Below are 16,254 nucleotides of genomic sequence, written 5' to 3'. Positions count from 1 at the left end.
GGAAAAGCCCGTGGGCATCCCTCAGGAAAGGGGCTTGAAATGGAGCTTGTTTGGGGCGCGGGGCCTGGGCCCGCTCCCCCCGGAGCCCTGGCGCTGGGGACGCCGGGCTCGCGGGTGGCCCTCGGAGGATGCCGCCCTCAGACGAGCAGGCGACGTTAAACCGCCCAGAAGTTTCAGCTCTCCTGGATTTGCCGGGCTGGGCTAGCTCTAAAATCGGGCGCCGGAGGGAAGGGCTGGACGCGGCCCCCGCAGCCCTCGGTCTCTGCCGGAGCAGAGCTCGCTGCTGCCTCCCCCCGGCTGCCCCCTCCTCCCGTTTCCCGCAGCCCCCCGGCGCGGGGCTCCCTGCGCTGCTCACGTGGCTGCGTGTTTAATATAGAGATGTTCTGGCCAAGGCTCCCTGGAGTCGGCGGCGATGCATACGGGCAAGAGCTCACGCGGCTCCCCTGCGTGCTCGTTGCTTGTGCGGATTGTCCCTTGCTGGAAGGGCGCGCGGCAGGCCTGGGGACCCCGCTGCCAAACGCCCCGGTAAGCGGCACAAGAGAACCGCTGCTGCTAAGCTCACGGCTTGGGCTTTGCTGAACTAATGAGAATTTTAAATTGGTGTTTACAGCCTGGGGGTGGGGGGAGCCTCGGTGGATTTTCCTTTGCCTTGTGGCGCTGAGAACGGCTGCGCTGGTCCCTGCACGCCGCCTTACCCGTGCTTCGGTTCGGGGTGCGTGCAGCGATGCTGCTGCGTGCTCCTTTAACCCGCACCGCGCTGGGCGAGTAGTGCCCGGGCACCGCCGCACGCCCGGGGCTGCACCGGTCCCGGTGGCACGCGGCGCCTGTTCGCCCCGGGTCAAGTGAAAGGTGGCTTTCAACATTTTAGTGTTTTTCAGAATACATTTTTGATCACAGCAAAACCTCTTTGTTGCTGACACCCGTCACCTGCGCAGAACTGCTGATGTGATGTGAAACGAGGCCGTGCGAGCTCGGGGCTTGCTCCGTTCCCATGCTCAGAAATGGGGTGGCCCCTGAGTTTCCCCCTCTCCCCGGTGCTGTTGGCTTTTGTTACGTCCGGGGCCGCATCGGCTGTCTGCTCTCAGCAGGAATAAGGATCTGGTCGCCGTGTTTCTCCCAAAAACTCGGAGATAAATTTCTCACAGGGAAACTGGATTTCTGCCCGTCTGCAAAGCCTCCCAAATCACGATGGAGAAATGAAAGCAGTTTCTTTAAATACCTCCGGGCCGGATGCGTTGGCGAGACGGGGCGCTGGGCTGCACTGGGAGCCCTGTGCGTCCCGCCCCAGCCGTGGCCGTGGGTTTTGCTCGCTGCGAGCACCCAAAGCGTGCACCGTCCCCGCTCTTCGCAGCTCGTGCGGCCTCGGAGCGCTCCCGGTTTGTGCACAGATTGCTTCATTAAATGTTTCTGTAATTGGGGCCCAGCCAGAGCCTCATTAGATAGTAGTAAAAGCTTAAATCTTTTTTTTTTTTTCTGGTTTTCGAAAGCCCCCTTGTTGCTGCAGCCTCCTGGCTGGGATGCCGGGCGTAGGCAATCTCTTATTGTGCGACTTGTTAACAAAAAGACAAGCTGCTTCTGCACGCCGAGCAGCGCTGCAAGGAGCCTCGTGCCTTCTGCAAACATCAATATTGACTCGCAGAAATCTGGCGGGCAGGGACGGCGCGTGGCTGCGGCAGGGCACCGGCTGGCACCGTTGGCGGGCGGTGCTGCCCGGGGGTGACGGCCGCGGGGACCCGTCTGCGCGGGGCCCTTCCCACCGGCCGGACCGGCGCGGGGAAGCTCTCCTGCCGCCGTTCCCCGTGTCTGCAACAAGCTCAAACGCAGGTGGCACCAGAGCATCAAAGCATCCTCTCCTCTGTCTCGCTCTCCTTTTTTTGTAATTCGGCTTTCCTCAGTTCCCATGGTAACGGCGGACACGGCCCAGGGAGGGGCGGGCGGAGAAAGGGGCAGCCGCTGCGGAGCGGGCGGCTCGGGGCAGCGCGGCAGCCTCGGCACCGCGGGTGAGGACTGAGCTGGCCTGGCTGCGCTGGAGCAGCGGGATGCGCCGGGCGCTACGGTAGCGAGCGGAGGTGCTGCGGGAGGACGAGCGCCTCTGGCTGCTGCAGCGCCTCGGGTGCGCGGGCAGCTCGGTGAGTTCAGGGCTCGCTTTGCTTTGGGCCCTTGTGCCCCGCGCCGGTGGCTCGCCGGGGTGGAAGGAGCCCGCGGGCTTCGGCTTCGCGGGGGGGTCGGCTGGAGGCGCGGGTGGGCTGCAGCCCCCGTCCCCGGGGCGCGGGAAGGGGAGCGCGTCCCGGCGGGGGATGCTGCGGGTGCTCGGGAAGGTCCCGCCGCGCGCGTGTGCGGGAAGGTCTCGCCAAGTGCAGCTGGAGGCTGCGGTGGGCGTGAGCCCCGGGGAGGGCCGGTACCCTGCCTGCCGCCAGCCTCGGGGAGCGCGTCGCCTCCGGGCAGCCCCTCGGCGCGGCGTCGGGGCAGGGACAGGCCGTCTGCCGGCCTCGGTGCCGCCTGCTCCGGCGCTCGGGAGCCGCATCCCGCAGGAGGTCCCGCTCCGCGGCACGGGCCAGCTGCCCCCGCGTCCCTGCGCCTGCTGCTCCCCCCGGCCGAGCCCGCCTGCCGCCCCCCTCTGCTGGGGCACCGTGTGCTCTTGGAATGCTATCCTTCTTTTTTCATTAACGGCCTGTGCGCTCAGAGTGCGGGAGGGGGGGACGCGTGTAGCAGTATCTTAAAAACTCAAAGGAGCCGGTGGGCGCTGCCGCGGGCCTGCGCGGGGCCCCGTTGCTGGTGCTGGCGTGCTGCGGGGCGGGGACCGAGGCTTCCGCCCGCAAGCGCGGCTTGGCGCGTGTGCATGGAGCGTTTGGGCACAGACCTGTCCCGTTGCACTCTTTCTTTCTCTCCTTTCCCTCTTGATTTCATTTCACGCGGAAGGTCTGGGATAGCTGAACGCCTCGGGCTGGCAGCAGGGGGTCGAGCCCAGAAGCAGCACGCAGTGTCTGTTTGTTGCTGGTGTTTTTACTGTCATGCAGCGTCTCTGCAGAAAGCAAGCCGAGTCTCCTGGCCCCGGTGGTACCAGTGAGGTACTGGGAGTGCTGGGTATGGTACGGCTTCACCGCGTTTTACTTCTCATGGTGTAGGTCACGCTGCCCGGGGAGCGAGCAGGGCTGCAACTAAATCAGCTTCCGAAGCTGCAAGGTAACGGGGGGGGGGGGGGGGGAATCAGCATGTCAAAGGATGTTTGCATCTCGAGCAGCAGCTCTGGCCCAGATGAGGCTGCATAAATATCGTTCGTGTTCTCACAAACACTTAGGGCTAGCTGTTGTGCTAGGACTAGCTCCGGCGCGAGAGCCACGTGGGCTCCGGGGGGCTCGGCAGGGCGGTGGGGAGGGTCCCCCAGGACTGTCCCGCGCCCCCCAGGACTGTCCCGCGCCCCGGCCGGGTGCACCGCCTGCCTCCGGAGACCCCGGCACTGCCGCCGGCTGTGAAGGGGTGACGGGGAGCAGCGTCTGCAGGGCCGTGCCGCCGTGGGCCAGATTCACTCCGGAAGCCTCAGAAATAACCTGGCGAGGTGGGTCCTTGGCTCGGGATGGTCAGCCCTTCGCCTGCTGGTTGCTTCTCGGCCCTTGGTGCCCTGCCTGGTTTCGCTGGTGTCATCGGCAGGGCAGGGGAGAAGCCACCGAGCGCTAAAAAGGGCCCGTCGTCAGACAGAGCTGCCCCTCGTGCCTCTGCAGCGACGATGGCAACGCGCTATCCCGGCTCCGCGGGACGGAGGGGCCCTGTGCCGCCGTCGCCGAGAGCCGCTGCGCGCTCACGAGCTGGCGTGCGCCGTGGCCGGTCCCGGGGAAGGCAGGGAAGATGGAGGTGGAACAGGGAGATGGGATTTACCTGACCTGCGTAAAATGGGCTGTGTCCAGGCTTGAGGCTCTCATATCCGATGGGCCGGGGCAGAGCTAACGGGGAGGCGTGGGAATGGCGGAGCTGCTCCCACGGCTGCAGCGATCTCCCCAGGATCGTGCCTGGGTCCTGTGAGGACAAGGTCTGGAGAACAGATTGTCTCCCAGTGAATTCCTTTGATTTTATTACTACTGTTTAAAATGGGTAATTGCATGCAAACGTATGTTTTGCAATTATGCTCTAGCGGCAGCAGCGTATGTGTTGCAGCTGGGCTCTCACCTCTGCTGCAAATAAACACTGTCAAACCACCACAAAGCGGCAGTCTGCAGCGGCAGAGGCAGGCGGCTCCGCGTTTTGTCTCATTTTCCACTTGCTCGTTTTCTGGGCCGCGGGAGCTGCGGGGCGAAACGCCCCAGAGTGCTGCCTGCCCAGCCGGCGTGCCGGGAAAGCTGATCAGTGACGCTGCGGGGCAGAAACGGAGGAAGAATGGGTCACGGGGGGATGGTGTGCGCTGTGTGTGCCAAGGAGTCCTTCCTCTGGCAGCACCTGCTCTTTATCCGCAGCAAGGAAAAGCCGCGTCCCGTTTCGCCTTTGCGGGAGTCCCGGCCGTGCCCGGGCGCGCGGTGCCCACGAGGTGACATCACCCTGCAGTGACGGCCGCCTCCGCGGAGCTCGTCCCCGTCCCCTTCCCTGGTCCTCGGCTCCGTCTCGCCGCGGTTCCGGGACGCTGCGCCGGGGGCTGCGCGAGCTGCTCTCCCCCCACGTCTGGGCTGGCTGCGTGGTGTTGCCTGTGTCTGCACGCGGCGGCTGAGCAGGCAGGGCTCGCTCCGAACCAAACAATTGCTTTAGCGAACAACAGCGGGAAGCTGGGAGGGCAGAACCGGGGAGGAAGCACCCTCGTGCGGGGCCGGGGGCAGTGGGGCTCGCGGGTGCCCGTGTCCCCGGGCTCGGCAGAGGTGGCTGGGGCGCCCAGAGCAAGGCGGGAGCTGCTTTTGGGGTGGCATCATCCCGCGCCGCTCCTGCATCCTCGCGCCTCCGGCTGCCGTGAGGGACCGTGCGTGTCCCGCCTGGCTCCAGGGGCTCTCTGGCAGTGCGGGAGCCGGTGCTGTGCCCCGCTGGGTGCCGGGGCTGCGCGCTCCGGCGGTGGCCTCTGCAGGAGCAGGGCACACGGCACCCGAATCCCAGCCGGCAGCTCCCGGCCTCGGTGCTCCGGAGCCCAGCCTCGCTCCCTGCTCCGGAGCTGCTGGTGCCGGGGCCTGGGGAGGTCTCGGCCGGCTGCAGCCGGGCGTATGGCAGGGTGCTGAGGAGGAGGGTCCTTCCCTGGGCGTTTCTGCTCAACGGCACCCAGCCTGCTGCGGCTCCTGCCCCGGAGCCTCCCCCGGGCAGCCGGGGAGGGAGGGCTGGCACGTGGGACGGGGCTGCGCAGGACAGGGACGGGGCGGCAGCTTGGGGACGGGGCTGTACAGGAGTCGATGACTTATGAGGAGGAACATAAAAACTGGTGAAACTGGGGCGAAAGCAGGCCAGGGCTTCTGGCGGCTCGCGTGAATCAGCGGCCGAGTCTTGCTTCTACTTTTCCTTTCCTCTTTACGCAGAGAAATCAAACGGGCTGCGTTTCACTCGCCCCTTTGGGTCCCGCTGCCGGAGGAGGGAGGCAGGCCAGCAAAGCAGCCACGCTGCCTGCACCGTGCCCCCCCTCGGGAGGGCTGGGGGGGAGCGTTTTGTGGTTTTGGGGCATCTTTTGTCGTGGTTTTTCTTCCCATCTCGGCGGCGTGGCTGAAGACGAGGGTGAGGAGGGGCCAGGCGGGGGCCGGGGGCTGCGGGCCGGCACAGCGGTCGGGTGCTGCACCGCCGCTGCAAACGGCATCTGCTGTCTGGGCGGCAGCAGAAACGGCTGAGACGGAAGAGACAGAAGCCTTAATGACCTCCTGTCGTCTCTAAGGAGAAAAACGGCTTTTGAAGGGCACAGGAGCTGCTCTTGTGCTGAGGCTTCGCATACCTCTAGGAGGGGAGCCGAGGGCGGCTCTGGCGAGGTCTGCTCGAGGCCGAGGTGGTTCTGCCACCGCGGGGGCTCGTCCCAGGCCCCCAGCCCGGAGCAGCCCTGCGCGTCCCGAGCCCGGCGGGGGCTGCGGAGTGCCGGCGCGGCGGCCGTGCCTATCTGGGCACGCAGGCGGGAGCCGCCCAGCCCCGCGCGGTCCTCCCGGCACCGCTCAGCCCTGCTGGAGACGGCAGACGCTTCCCCGGCAAAAACCCGCTTTAAGGACTGGGGGTTTCATCCCGCTTAATCTGGTAAGCCTGGCTCGGGCGAGGGGCGAATCCCCCCGGGCGGCTCGGCCCCGTGTTTGGTCAGGTGTTTTCCCCTCCATGGCTTGCTCTAGATGTTTTCGTATGTTTTTATTAACGCAAAAACCCCACTGCGGGGTGGAGGCAGTCGGCCGGACCCCCCCGCGCCAGTGCCGCCCCCCACCGCGCAGCGCATCGCTGCCGTGTTGCGGCAGCCCCTACGCTAAAACGTCGTTGTTGCTCTCAAAACAGCCTTCGCGAATTTAAAGCTAGATTATCCACAATTGCATCTGCCCAGAGGACTTAACAGCCCCACGTGGGTCTATTTTTAACTCCGTTTCAGGAGCAATAACCTGCGCCGGTTTGTGCGTCTGGTTCAGTGCTGCCGTATTTATAGCTTGTCGCAATAAGAGCTGTTTGCAGGCGATTGCAGGGAGGCCGCTCGCAGGAATAACAACAGCCTTTTAAAAGCAAACGCTGTTGTGGCGGGAGGAGGTTTAATGGCTGGAGCGATAAGGAGGCCACATGGCTGCGGAGCTGCTCCCCGGTACCCCGCTCCGGCGGGGCAGCGGTCCCTCCGCGGCTGCTCCCGGGGAGGAGCTCGCCGGGGACAGGGGTGCAGAGCTGCTGCCGGGACAGGCGTGCGGCGTTTCCATGGGTTTTGGGCTGCTGCCTCGCCGTGCCCAGTTTGGGGCTCATTTGGGAGGTCTCGGGTGCCTGGGGCTCGGAGTAACGAGCGTGCGGGCGCGGGGCCAGCGCCGCGGTTCGTCAGCGATGGCTGCTGCGGTGCTCCCAGCACGTGTCCCGTCGCTGCTCAGCGGGGCCGGCCGGCCCGGGGCTCCTCGCGGCAGACAGCCAGGTCCCGGGTCCCCGGCAGCCCCGCGTGCCGAGGCGGCGGCTCCGGAGGGGAGTCTTGCCGTCGCGGCGCCTGGGAACGGCCTTCTCCATCCCCGCTGCTGGGCTTGAGCCGGGCTCGTAACGCCGCTTGCAGGCTTCGTGCTCGGGTAGCAAACGGCGGTGTCGGGTTCAGCCCAGCCCCGTGACGTTTGGGAACCTCGTGTCACTAAAAGCGCGTCGCAAGAGCATGGGTCGTCCCCAGCCCCTGCCTGGGAGACGTGCAGAGGCTGGACGGGCGCTTGGACGGGTCAGAGCTGCAGCAGGCGTCTCTGAAGCCCCGGAGGTCATCCATCCCCTGCCGGTGTCACGCCCGGGATACGACAGCTCCCTCTCTGTACGAGCGATTTGGTGTGAATCCTCGCCGGTTTGGAGAGCTGAGCGGTGTTCCTCTCACCGCAGTGACACAGGTTGCGCTTCCGTGTGACGTGTCAGCGAGGAGCAGCAGCGTAGGCTGGACTGGGGGCGAGGAAGGGGAAAACCTGCCGGGAGAGCCTCGGCAGGGCTCCATCAGCTTCAGCGCAGCTTCGTTAGCTGCCTAATTTGCTCTGCACTCGCGTGTTAGGCTGAGGAGGACGGGGAGGCAGGCCGGCGGGCGAGAGAAGTGAGAACGGGGTGATGATAGGCGGAGGACCAGCCCGGGTCCCCGTTACCCTGGACGGTGACGGGTCGCTTCGGGGGAGAGGATAAGACACGGAGCCGCGTGGCCCCCTGCCCCTGCGGCGCCGGTCCGGGAGCGACGAGCCGGTGGCGGGGACGCGGGGGGACGCCGGTGCCCGCTCCCTGCCATGGGGGTTGGACACGGAGCGGTTTTCTGGCACGAACCCCTCCCGAGCAAGTCAAGTATTCAGCGTTTTGGAGAGAGTTTGTTTCAACGATGGTGCCAAACCCCGCGCTTCCCCTGCGGGTATCGATGGGGACCGGCCGTGCAGGGGCACAGCCAGGAGCAGCGCGGGCCGGGGCGGTGCTGGTGCCTGGCTGAACCAGCTCCCGCGCCTGCCTCCGTTAGTGACGCTGGTGACGAGCGATGGCGTTTGGTCCGCTGGCTTGCTGGTAAACTCAGAGGAGCTGCTCGTGCTCCAAAGGCTTATTTCCTCCGCTGATTTGATTTAGTTTGATCTAATGCTGAAATCTTGGAACTCGTCCCTTCGGAAAGCATTATTCATAGGGAAAAACACCCCGGATTATCGAGCGTGCAGCTTCCATCTAATTGCACTGCCGCCGTTAGCGGGTGGACCTGCTGTCCGGCGTGCTGCGGCCGCTTTACCCGGGGGCCAATGCCCAGGTGCTGCCGAATCTGCTTCTGTGCCCAAAGCGCAATTCCCAAGTGATAAATGCAAATTCCTTTTTTATTGCTATGCCGGCACACACAGGGTTTTTTGGCACGTGCTTTATTTATGTGCTAAGGCGATACAGGGCGATGTTAGCAGGCTGCCAATAAAACCCCTATAGAAACGTGCCGGGCCGTGCTCCGTGGTGGGAGCCGCTCTCCCTTGCCGGGGAAGAGTCTCCCGTGCCGTGCTGGCAGCGGGGCTCCGGCCTGGCGCGTAGCTGCTCTCGACGAGTGACTTCCCGGCAGCTCCTATTGCCGTCAGCGCTGTGACAAATCCCAGTTTGGGTGCAAAGCCTGGTTGATAACGGGAGCGCAGCAGCGGTGGCGGGGTGCTTTTCTCCGGGGCACCCACGACACCTAGACGCTTTATCGCGATGCTCTGGCGACTGCGTTGACCGGCGGCACCGCAGCGGCGGGCAGGAGGGGCAGCCGTCTTCGTTAGCAGCCGTCTTCGTTAGCAGCCGCCCGCACGCGGCCTCCCGTCGCCGCTTGCGAGAGCAGGGTCTGTTTGTGAGCAGCAGCAAGCAGCTAATTGCGCCGGGTAATTTACTTAATGAGTGATTTGTCGTGCTCCTCTCTGGAGTAGAAACAAAGACAAAACAGCAGTTGCAGAAGGGCTGAGCATCTCCGTTCCCGGGAAGGAGCAATTCGCAGCCCTCCGCCTTGGTCGAGCGGTGTCTCCTGCCCCTTGCTGGAGCCCCGGTCGCCCCTGACGCCCCGTGAAGGGGGCTGGAGACGTGCCAGCCCCGCCGGCTGCCGCCGTGTCTGCGCACGGGAGGGAGGGACAGACGGGGAGCGCCGTGCAAGCCCCGTGGGGCCGGGCTGCGTGCCGGGGCCGGGCTCTGCTAGCGGGGCCGTGCCTGTGCCCGGCGGGTGCTCGCTGCAGGCACCGGCGTCGTGTTTCCGCCTCGGCTTTGGAGCATCCCGGTGAGACCCGGGTCCCCGTGCGGTGAGGGCCAGCTCCCCCGTCCCACAGGCCCCTCTGCGGACCCCACGGGCGGGTTTTCACAGGCTCGGGATCTATGCAAAACACGAGTCGGTCCAAGGCTGCAGTGTCAAAAAACTTGATTTTTCTATTATCTTGGCCCTTATGCAACCCCTTGGCTATCTCTAGGGACTATATCGAACATCTGAATGGCAGTGACTACACCAAGAACAAAAACAGGGGAAAACAGGCTGGAAGTGTCCTTTTCTAATTTGTGGGTTTTCTGTATCCACCTTTAACTTGAAAAGCAATTAAGCCTTCCCTGCCTCACCTTTACTGCGCCCTCGGTGCGCACCGCAGTGCCTGGACGGTCGCTGTGTGGGTTTTGCACAGCTCCTCCCCTGCACAGCGATGTTTCGGCTAAAGGAAAAAAAACCCTGCCTTCTGCTTTCTTCAGATTTCCTCTGTCCGCCTAACTGAAGTCAGAGTAAATCTAATCAGATTACTCGGGGCTGGATGTAGCATAATCCAAAGCTCTGTTTCTCGTGATACTTCTCTTAAAACTGGCAGCACTCTTCTCCTGAAGCACCATGGTCGCTGTCTCCCGCGCTTGCAAGCGCTGCGGTCCTCTTCCTGTGCCGGGGAAACGGGGATGAGGCTGCTCCTCTTGCAGAAGCTCGGTTGCTGTTTGACCCTTTCCGTGTCGCCCGTGCCTTCCTTTCGTCCCCCCGTCTCCAGCTCTTGACCGCTCGGGCTGGAAGGGGCTCCGCGGCTCGGCCGTCGCCAGGGCCGGCGTCTCGGCGCCAGCAGACTCGCGGCTTTGCGGCACCGCGCTGGGCAAGGCCAGCTTGTTCCCCGGGTGCCTGTTCCGGGGGAGCGGAGCGTGACTCGAGCATCGCTGGGAAGCCAAGGGCCGTGCGTGGGGGAAACGCATTTTGCATTTGCGGAAGGAAGGAGGGAATCTCTGCCCTTAAAATGTCGACGCCTGTCCCGTTTGCTCGGGGGCAGGTGATGGGCGACAGCAGTAGCCGCAGGCACCATTTCCACTGCAGTTCTCCCCTCCACTTCCCGTAGCTTTCCTGTCTCCTTTCCACGGCGTTCCCTCACGTGCGGATTAGCCTGGCCGCTCCTAGGCCGGGCGAGGGGAAGACCCCCTCGGGGCTCCAGCTCGGGCCAGGCTTCACAGCCCGAGCCGCCAGCGCCGGCCCTCGCCTCGGGGCCCTGCGCCGCGCGAAAATAAAAGCCAAAGTTATTCCACAAATATAGGGATTTGTAGTAATAACCATGTTAATAGTACCGTGTTTTCATGGGAGGCTCTGTAACACCGGGGATGGAGGTTTGATCTTGTCACAACAGGGTATTTTCAGATCTGTCTTTCAGAGCAAAGCACAGGAGAAAATGCCAAGCTTTGCATAAACGATCCAGCCGCCCCGGTGACTTATTAATAACGGCGTGTAATTGTTCAGGCCTGAAGCGAGCTCTCGCCAGGCCCCGGGGATTCGGATTTGTGGTTAGCTGCAAAACTGTTTCCTCCAAAGCAAAAACGTCAGGGCTTCTTAAAGAGATTTATTTCTCCAGGCAATAGTGGCAGCTGCTCGTCTCAAGGGTTATTTAGGCACCGCACAGGTAACGGTGCGTTTTGGAGGGAGGATGAAGGTCCCGGGAGGTCCCGCTTCGGCGCGGGACCCCTCCGAGCTGCGGCACGTCCTCGGGATCCGGGCGCTTTGGGCACCTGGGTCCGGCGGTGTCTCCTGCTTCCTGCGAAAGGTCCTTCTGCCCCTTTGGTCTTCGGGCAGAAACGTTCAGCCTTCTCGGGAAGCGTGCTCGTTATCTCGCCCCTTCCCGTGAATCACCGACTGGAGAGGGGACGCGCTTGCTGCGCTCGGGTGCGGAGGGAACTGGGGCTGAGCGCATCTGCCCAGAGCGATCCGCTGTTTCCAAATAGGAGAGAGACAAACATCTTCAAAAATCAATGCAAAGCCACTTCAGCATAAAACAAGAGAAGATTAATACTAAACTTGTCTGGGAAAGGGGGGAGAGCAGCGGGGGAAAACGTCTCTGGAGAGAGACTCGATGAAATTTGAAGCTGTCTGTTTAATGCAATAGGTAAAAGCTTTAAAATTGAACCCCCTCCCCCTTCGTTAAATGAAAGCTAACGAGGTGCTGGAGAATTGATATAATTTGGCATGGAAATGGGCTCTAATTTTTTTTTTTGCTATTGCTTAGAAATTTGTCAGACTGATTCTTGCTTGAAAGGAGGCAGCCAGGTATTTTCAGCAAGAACAGAGGGATTTGTTGGCCCAACAGATGCTTTGCGAGGCGGCTGCAGAGCGAGTTAAGTGCTCTGTGCTTTGGTGAGGATGAAGATAGCAGCCAGGTTTACGTACCTCTTTCCTCTTCTCCATTCACGTGTTCTCTCACACCAGAGTTTGGTGTCGTGTACTGCTGTGCCCAGGAGGCCGAAACGGTCGTGTCGGGCCCCGTTTTGGGAAGGGCTTGGGCTGTTTGGCGCCGGCAGGCGGGAGCCCTGCGCTCGTCTGCTCGAGTCGCAGCATCTCCAGCGGCTGCCGGAGGCACCGACCGTGCTGCCGCCTCGGTCCTCCCAGGCCCGTTCGAAAGCCGCCAAAACCTTCAAATGTTCGTGTTAAGATTAACGCAGGGGTTAGACCTGGAGCCCCAGGAGCTCCGCGCGCTCGGCCGGCGGATGCGAGCGGTGCTGCCGCAGCCGGGTTGTGCTGGGGATGAGCGAGTTCGGCTCGCTGCCAAAAGGGCCTCGTATGTGCTTAGCTGTCTTGAGGTGGAAAGTGTAAAGAAATTATAGCGAAGAGGAAGGGGATTTTTATTGGATTTAAAGCATACGTATGACTAGAGCTTGTGCTGAAATATTTAGATGGAAAAGGCCGGAGTTAAAATCGCGTTGATCGCCTTAACCGTGGTTCTGATGATGGGGGCTGTTGTCTGCAGGCTGCAGTTCAGCTTCACGCGGGCCGCTGCCGCCGGGGCTGCGCGGAGGCTGCCGGGGAGGGCGGGGGGGCCGGCTGCGCTCCGTGGCCCCGCGAGCTCTTTGCTCCCGAGCAAACACACTTATCCTGGCCGCGGCGGGAGAGCCGGCGCGCCGTGAACGCTCGAGCACCCGGCTCGCGGGCCTCCCGGCAGCGAGGCTCGTGCGCGGAGGCAGCGGGGCCTAGAGCAGCCCCGGGGCCGCGGGGCGTTTTGCTTGCCGCGGCGGGGGAGGCTGGTGGCGGGGTCCCGTCGCTCTCCGAGCCCAGGTTGTGGGTTTGTTACGCTGCTCCGGAGCCGCCTGGAGAGATGCAGCGCGCAGGGTTGGGCCGGATGCCCGCGTTTTAGTCCTGTAGAAAACCAGAGTTTGGTCTGCCGGCTTCGCGCCCTGCCCGTCCCGAGTGCGGCGTTTCCACCCACCGCGGCGGGGAGCGGGCAGAGCCAGCAGCCAGCACCGCGCCGGCTCCGGGAAAAGGAGCCCGCGTGAGAGGGAGGGGACGGAGGTGGGGAAGGGACCTGGTGGCGATCGCCATGGCAACCTACGCTTGCCCGGGAAAGGTGGCGGTGATCCGAGTGGATCATTTACAGCTCACTTAATGGAGGGGAAAAAAGCAAAGCAAGCGAGAAGGTCCCCCAGACCGTGTCCTCTGCCAGGGGCCCATGTGCCGGGGAGCTGCGGGGTCTTGCGGCCCGGCCCAGCCCAGCGGCCACGGTGACGGCGCTGCCGGGACACTGTGAGCTGGAGCCCGGCGGTGCCGCTTGTGCCCCGCAGCTGCCCCTGGGCCGGGGTTCGATGGTGGCTGCAGAGAGAGGAGAAAACATTTGCAGTGGGGGGAGGTGGGGAGCATATTTTGTTATGTTAAGGTTTTAAAGTTGCTGTAACTTCATCCCTCTAAATACGCAGCAACCCAAATAGCGGGGTGACAGGACGGGATGCTGTCAGAAAAGGCTCAGCATCACCGTAATGCTGGTGACATTGGAGCGTCACCATAGAAAATTAAGTCCCTGTTCATTCAATGTTCTTAGAATTCGCTAATCCCTGGCAGCAATCGGCAGACGACATCCCGCGGGGGAAGGGCATCCCCGCGCCCCGGCCCCGCGCATCCCCCCGCCGCGGCTTCCCCGCTCGTCCCGTGGACGATTGCGCGCTGAAACGCCGCTCCGAGGGCGGCCGGTGCCCCCCGCCCTTCCGGGGCCGGGCTCGCCCTGCGCGACGCGCCTCTGCTCCGCGGGGCTCCGCGGCGCCGCCCCATGGGAGCGCGGGGCCCCGCGGCGCGGCGCGGAGCGGAGCCGGGCGCGGGGCGGGGCGGGGCGGCCGGGAGGCGCAGCCCGCAGCGGAGCCGCCGCCGCCGGCGGGAGCATGTCGCGGCCGGGCGCCGCGGTGCCCTCCAAGCGCGCCGGCATCCGCGCCGCCGTGGTGCTCATCGGCTTGCTGCACCGCTCGCGGCGGCAGAGCCGGGAGAAGAGGTGACGCGCGGTGCGCCCGGGGGTAGCGGCCCCTTGGCTGGAGGCTGGGGGAAGCAGGCGCGTCGCGGCCGGGGGCCGGGGGCCGGGGGCCGGGCGCGGGTCTGCTGCCGCCGCGCTCCAGAGCCAACAGCGGGCGCGGGGACGAGCGGCTGCCCGGAGCGCTGCCCGCGCTGCTGGCGGCTCCGTGCACGGACGTAGGTTGGACTCCATCCTTTCCGAGTTGCCTTAACCCCAAGCGCCCGGTTCCGCTGCCGCGTGAGCCCGGGGAAGGCTGCTTTTTTCGGCTTGCAGTGTTCAGAACTGGCTGAACTCAGCCCGACAGCTTTGTCTCCTTGCTGAGGAACAGCTGACAAATGGTTTCAGCTTTCATTGACTAAGCTGCGGACTGTACTTCATGTTCAACTCTGTGTTTTGAGGAAATAGCCTGTTTGGAATATTGTGTTAGCTGGCATCTGTTGTGCACGGCTCCGGGTTTTTTTCCCCCGCTTATTACTGTGAGTTTCCATTTGCTTCAGAGATTTACAGTGCTCTGATTTATTTTGTGTGTTCTCGGTCAGCGAGTTCTCTTTCCACCAGGAGTGTGATGCTCTGGCAACTTTGCTGTTAAAAATAGTAAGAAATATGCACCCAAATGTCGGTAGTGTGCACATCTCTTAGTCTGCGTGAGAGCAACGTGATTGCTGCTGCTGCAGCTTGATGGACTTCTCATTTATTTCTGCTTTTTCTTATTTTAGTTATGCTTTCATACAAAAAGCATATGAAGGAAAAATGGGTGGTTTGGCATCTTTCTTGTAAAGTATCCCCCAAACTTTTGAGCCCGAAAAATCGGGGGATGAAGCTTTCCCCCCCGCTGTGCCCTGCACGCTGGGGCCGCGCGTGCCGGTGCCAGGTGCCCTGCCGCGGGGAGCGGGCTGCAGCGGGGCTCCCGGGGCCGCGCGGTGCCCGTCCCGCGCAACGCCCCTGCCGCGGGTTCGGGACGGGCTTCGCCTGGCTGCGGCGGTCGCCGGCTGGTGCGGTGCTGCCGGGAGGGGGGTCCAGCCCCGAGCGCCCCGCGGCAGGGCGGCACGGGGGGGGTCTGGGGAGAGCCAAGGGCCTGGGCATCTCCGGAGTTCAGATCCCTGCCGAGGCCGATGGGCGACTCCTGCGTTTGCCCCGGACGTTGCAGGAGACGGGGCGATGCTTCGGCGCAGAGCGGGGCTCTTCCCGGGAGATCTCTCCCTGCCGGGTACCGGATTTCTCCGGGCGAGCTCCGCGTGGCCCCGCAGGGCTGAGGGGGGACTCGGGCGCTGACCTCCCGCAGGAACCTGCCCCGCGGAGCGCGCCCCTCGGCCCCGGCTCTCTGAACTCTCTGGGTTTAATTCTTGCCGCGGGGCTCGTTCAGGCGGCGAGCGCCGCGCGGATGCCCGGGGGGGGAGGACGAGGCCCGGGGGGGGAGGACGAGGCCCGGGGGGGGAGGACGAGGCCCGGGGGGGGAGGACGAGGCCCGGGGGGGAGGACGAGGCCCGGGGGGGAGGACGAGGCCCGGGGGGTTTTGCTCCTGCTGCTGTGGGCGAGGGGGCCCCGTGGGGGAGACCGCGAGGTTTCGGGCCGTCCCTTACGGCGGCCGCTTCGTCCTGCACGAGCTGCCGGGGCCGTGAGAGCGGCGCAACGGGGCAGCGGCTGCGCACGCGCCCTTCCCTTCCCGTTCGGCCTCGGCTGTGTCACCGGCAGCTGGAAATAAGGCAGGTGCTTTTTTTCTAAACCACTGGCGCTGGCTGTTCAGTGGAGCAAGGGATGTCGCAGCTGCCCTGTCGCCTGCAGCGACTGGGAGTGAAATCTTTGCACTGCCCAATATTGACTGAAAAAGTCCCGTTCATTCCAGCGGGACCAGGTTTAGGCTCGCTCTGTAAAGCAGCAGTCGCCTGCGTTTTAGGCCTCTCTCCGCCCTCAGAAACCCTGTCCCCCCCCCCCCCCCCCACCTCCCTGTGCCCTTGGTGCTCGAGGGGGAACACTGCCCATCGCCGTGGTGTCGGTCCTGCGCCTGGCTCGAGACTCCTGATTTAGGGGCAGCTCTGCGTAATTTCACAAATTATTGGATCAGCTCAGAAATGGCTGCCCAAGGATCTTCGGCTTATGTTTTCCAGATAATCCTTATGGCCTTAAAACGAAATCCATGAGTCCCCTGGAGATTTACCCAAATGCTGCCGGAGATCACTGCTTTCCTTCTGCTCCTGCAAATGAGATCAGAAAGCAAAATTTTGTAAATGATAAAAATCCATTTTCACTTACACACATCAAGCCTTACTTTCCTAAGGAGACAAAGTGGGAAGTCCTTGAAAAATAGGAAAAAATCCGGTTGCTACCGAGCTGCGGGTACGGGGAGGAGCCGGCTCGGGGGGCGGCGGGGGCTCCCCCGGTACCCGCACTGGCGGGGCGCCGCGCTCGCCTCGGCAGTACTTATTCTTGGTGCAGGGGGTGATTAAAGCTGAAC

The 16,254-nt window shown here is 63.6% G+C and overlaps 1 protein-coding gene across 7 annotated transcripts in view; it reads left to right on the top strand.

Annotated features, from left to right (window-relative positions):
* Positions 1-16,254, top strand: part of RAP1GAP2 (RAP1 GTPase activating protein 2) — a 63,086-nt gene that overhangs the window by 18,003 nt on the left and 28,829 nt on the right. For 2 of the 7 annotated variants that reach the window (XM_064523007.1, XM_064523006.1), the window contains exon 1: positions 13,672-13,784. The exons of 4 other annotated variants lie outside the window; for them this stretch is intronic. In XM_064523007.1, coding sequence (XP_064379077.1) covers positions 13,678-13,784 — 107 coding nt within the window. In that variant the 5' untranslated portion in view covers positions 13,672-13,677. Of the gene's footprint in view, positions 1-2,107; positions 2,130-13,671; positions 13,785-16,254 lie in introns of those variants that run through there. One more of the 7 variants, XM_064523008.1, reaches the window with a different exon arrangement.

The sequence above is a fragment of the Dromaius novaehollandiae genome, chromosome 19 (assembly GCF_036370855.1).
Source record: "Dromaius novaehollandiae isolate bDroNov1 chromosome 19, bDroNov1.hap1, whole genome shotgun sequence".
Taxonomy (NCBI): domain Eukaryota; kingdom Metazoa; phylum Chordata; class Aves; order Casuariiformes; family Dromaiidae; genus Dromaius; species Dromaius novaehollandiae.
The sequence above is the reverse complement of the archived record's forward strand: the minus strand, read 5'-3'. Positions and strand labels throughout refer to the sequence as shown.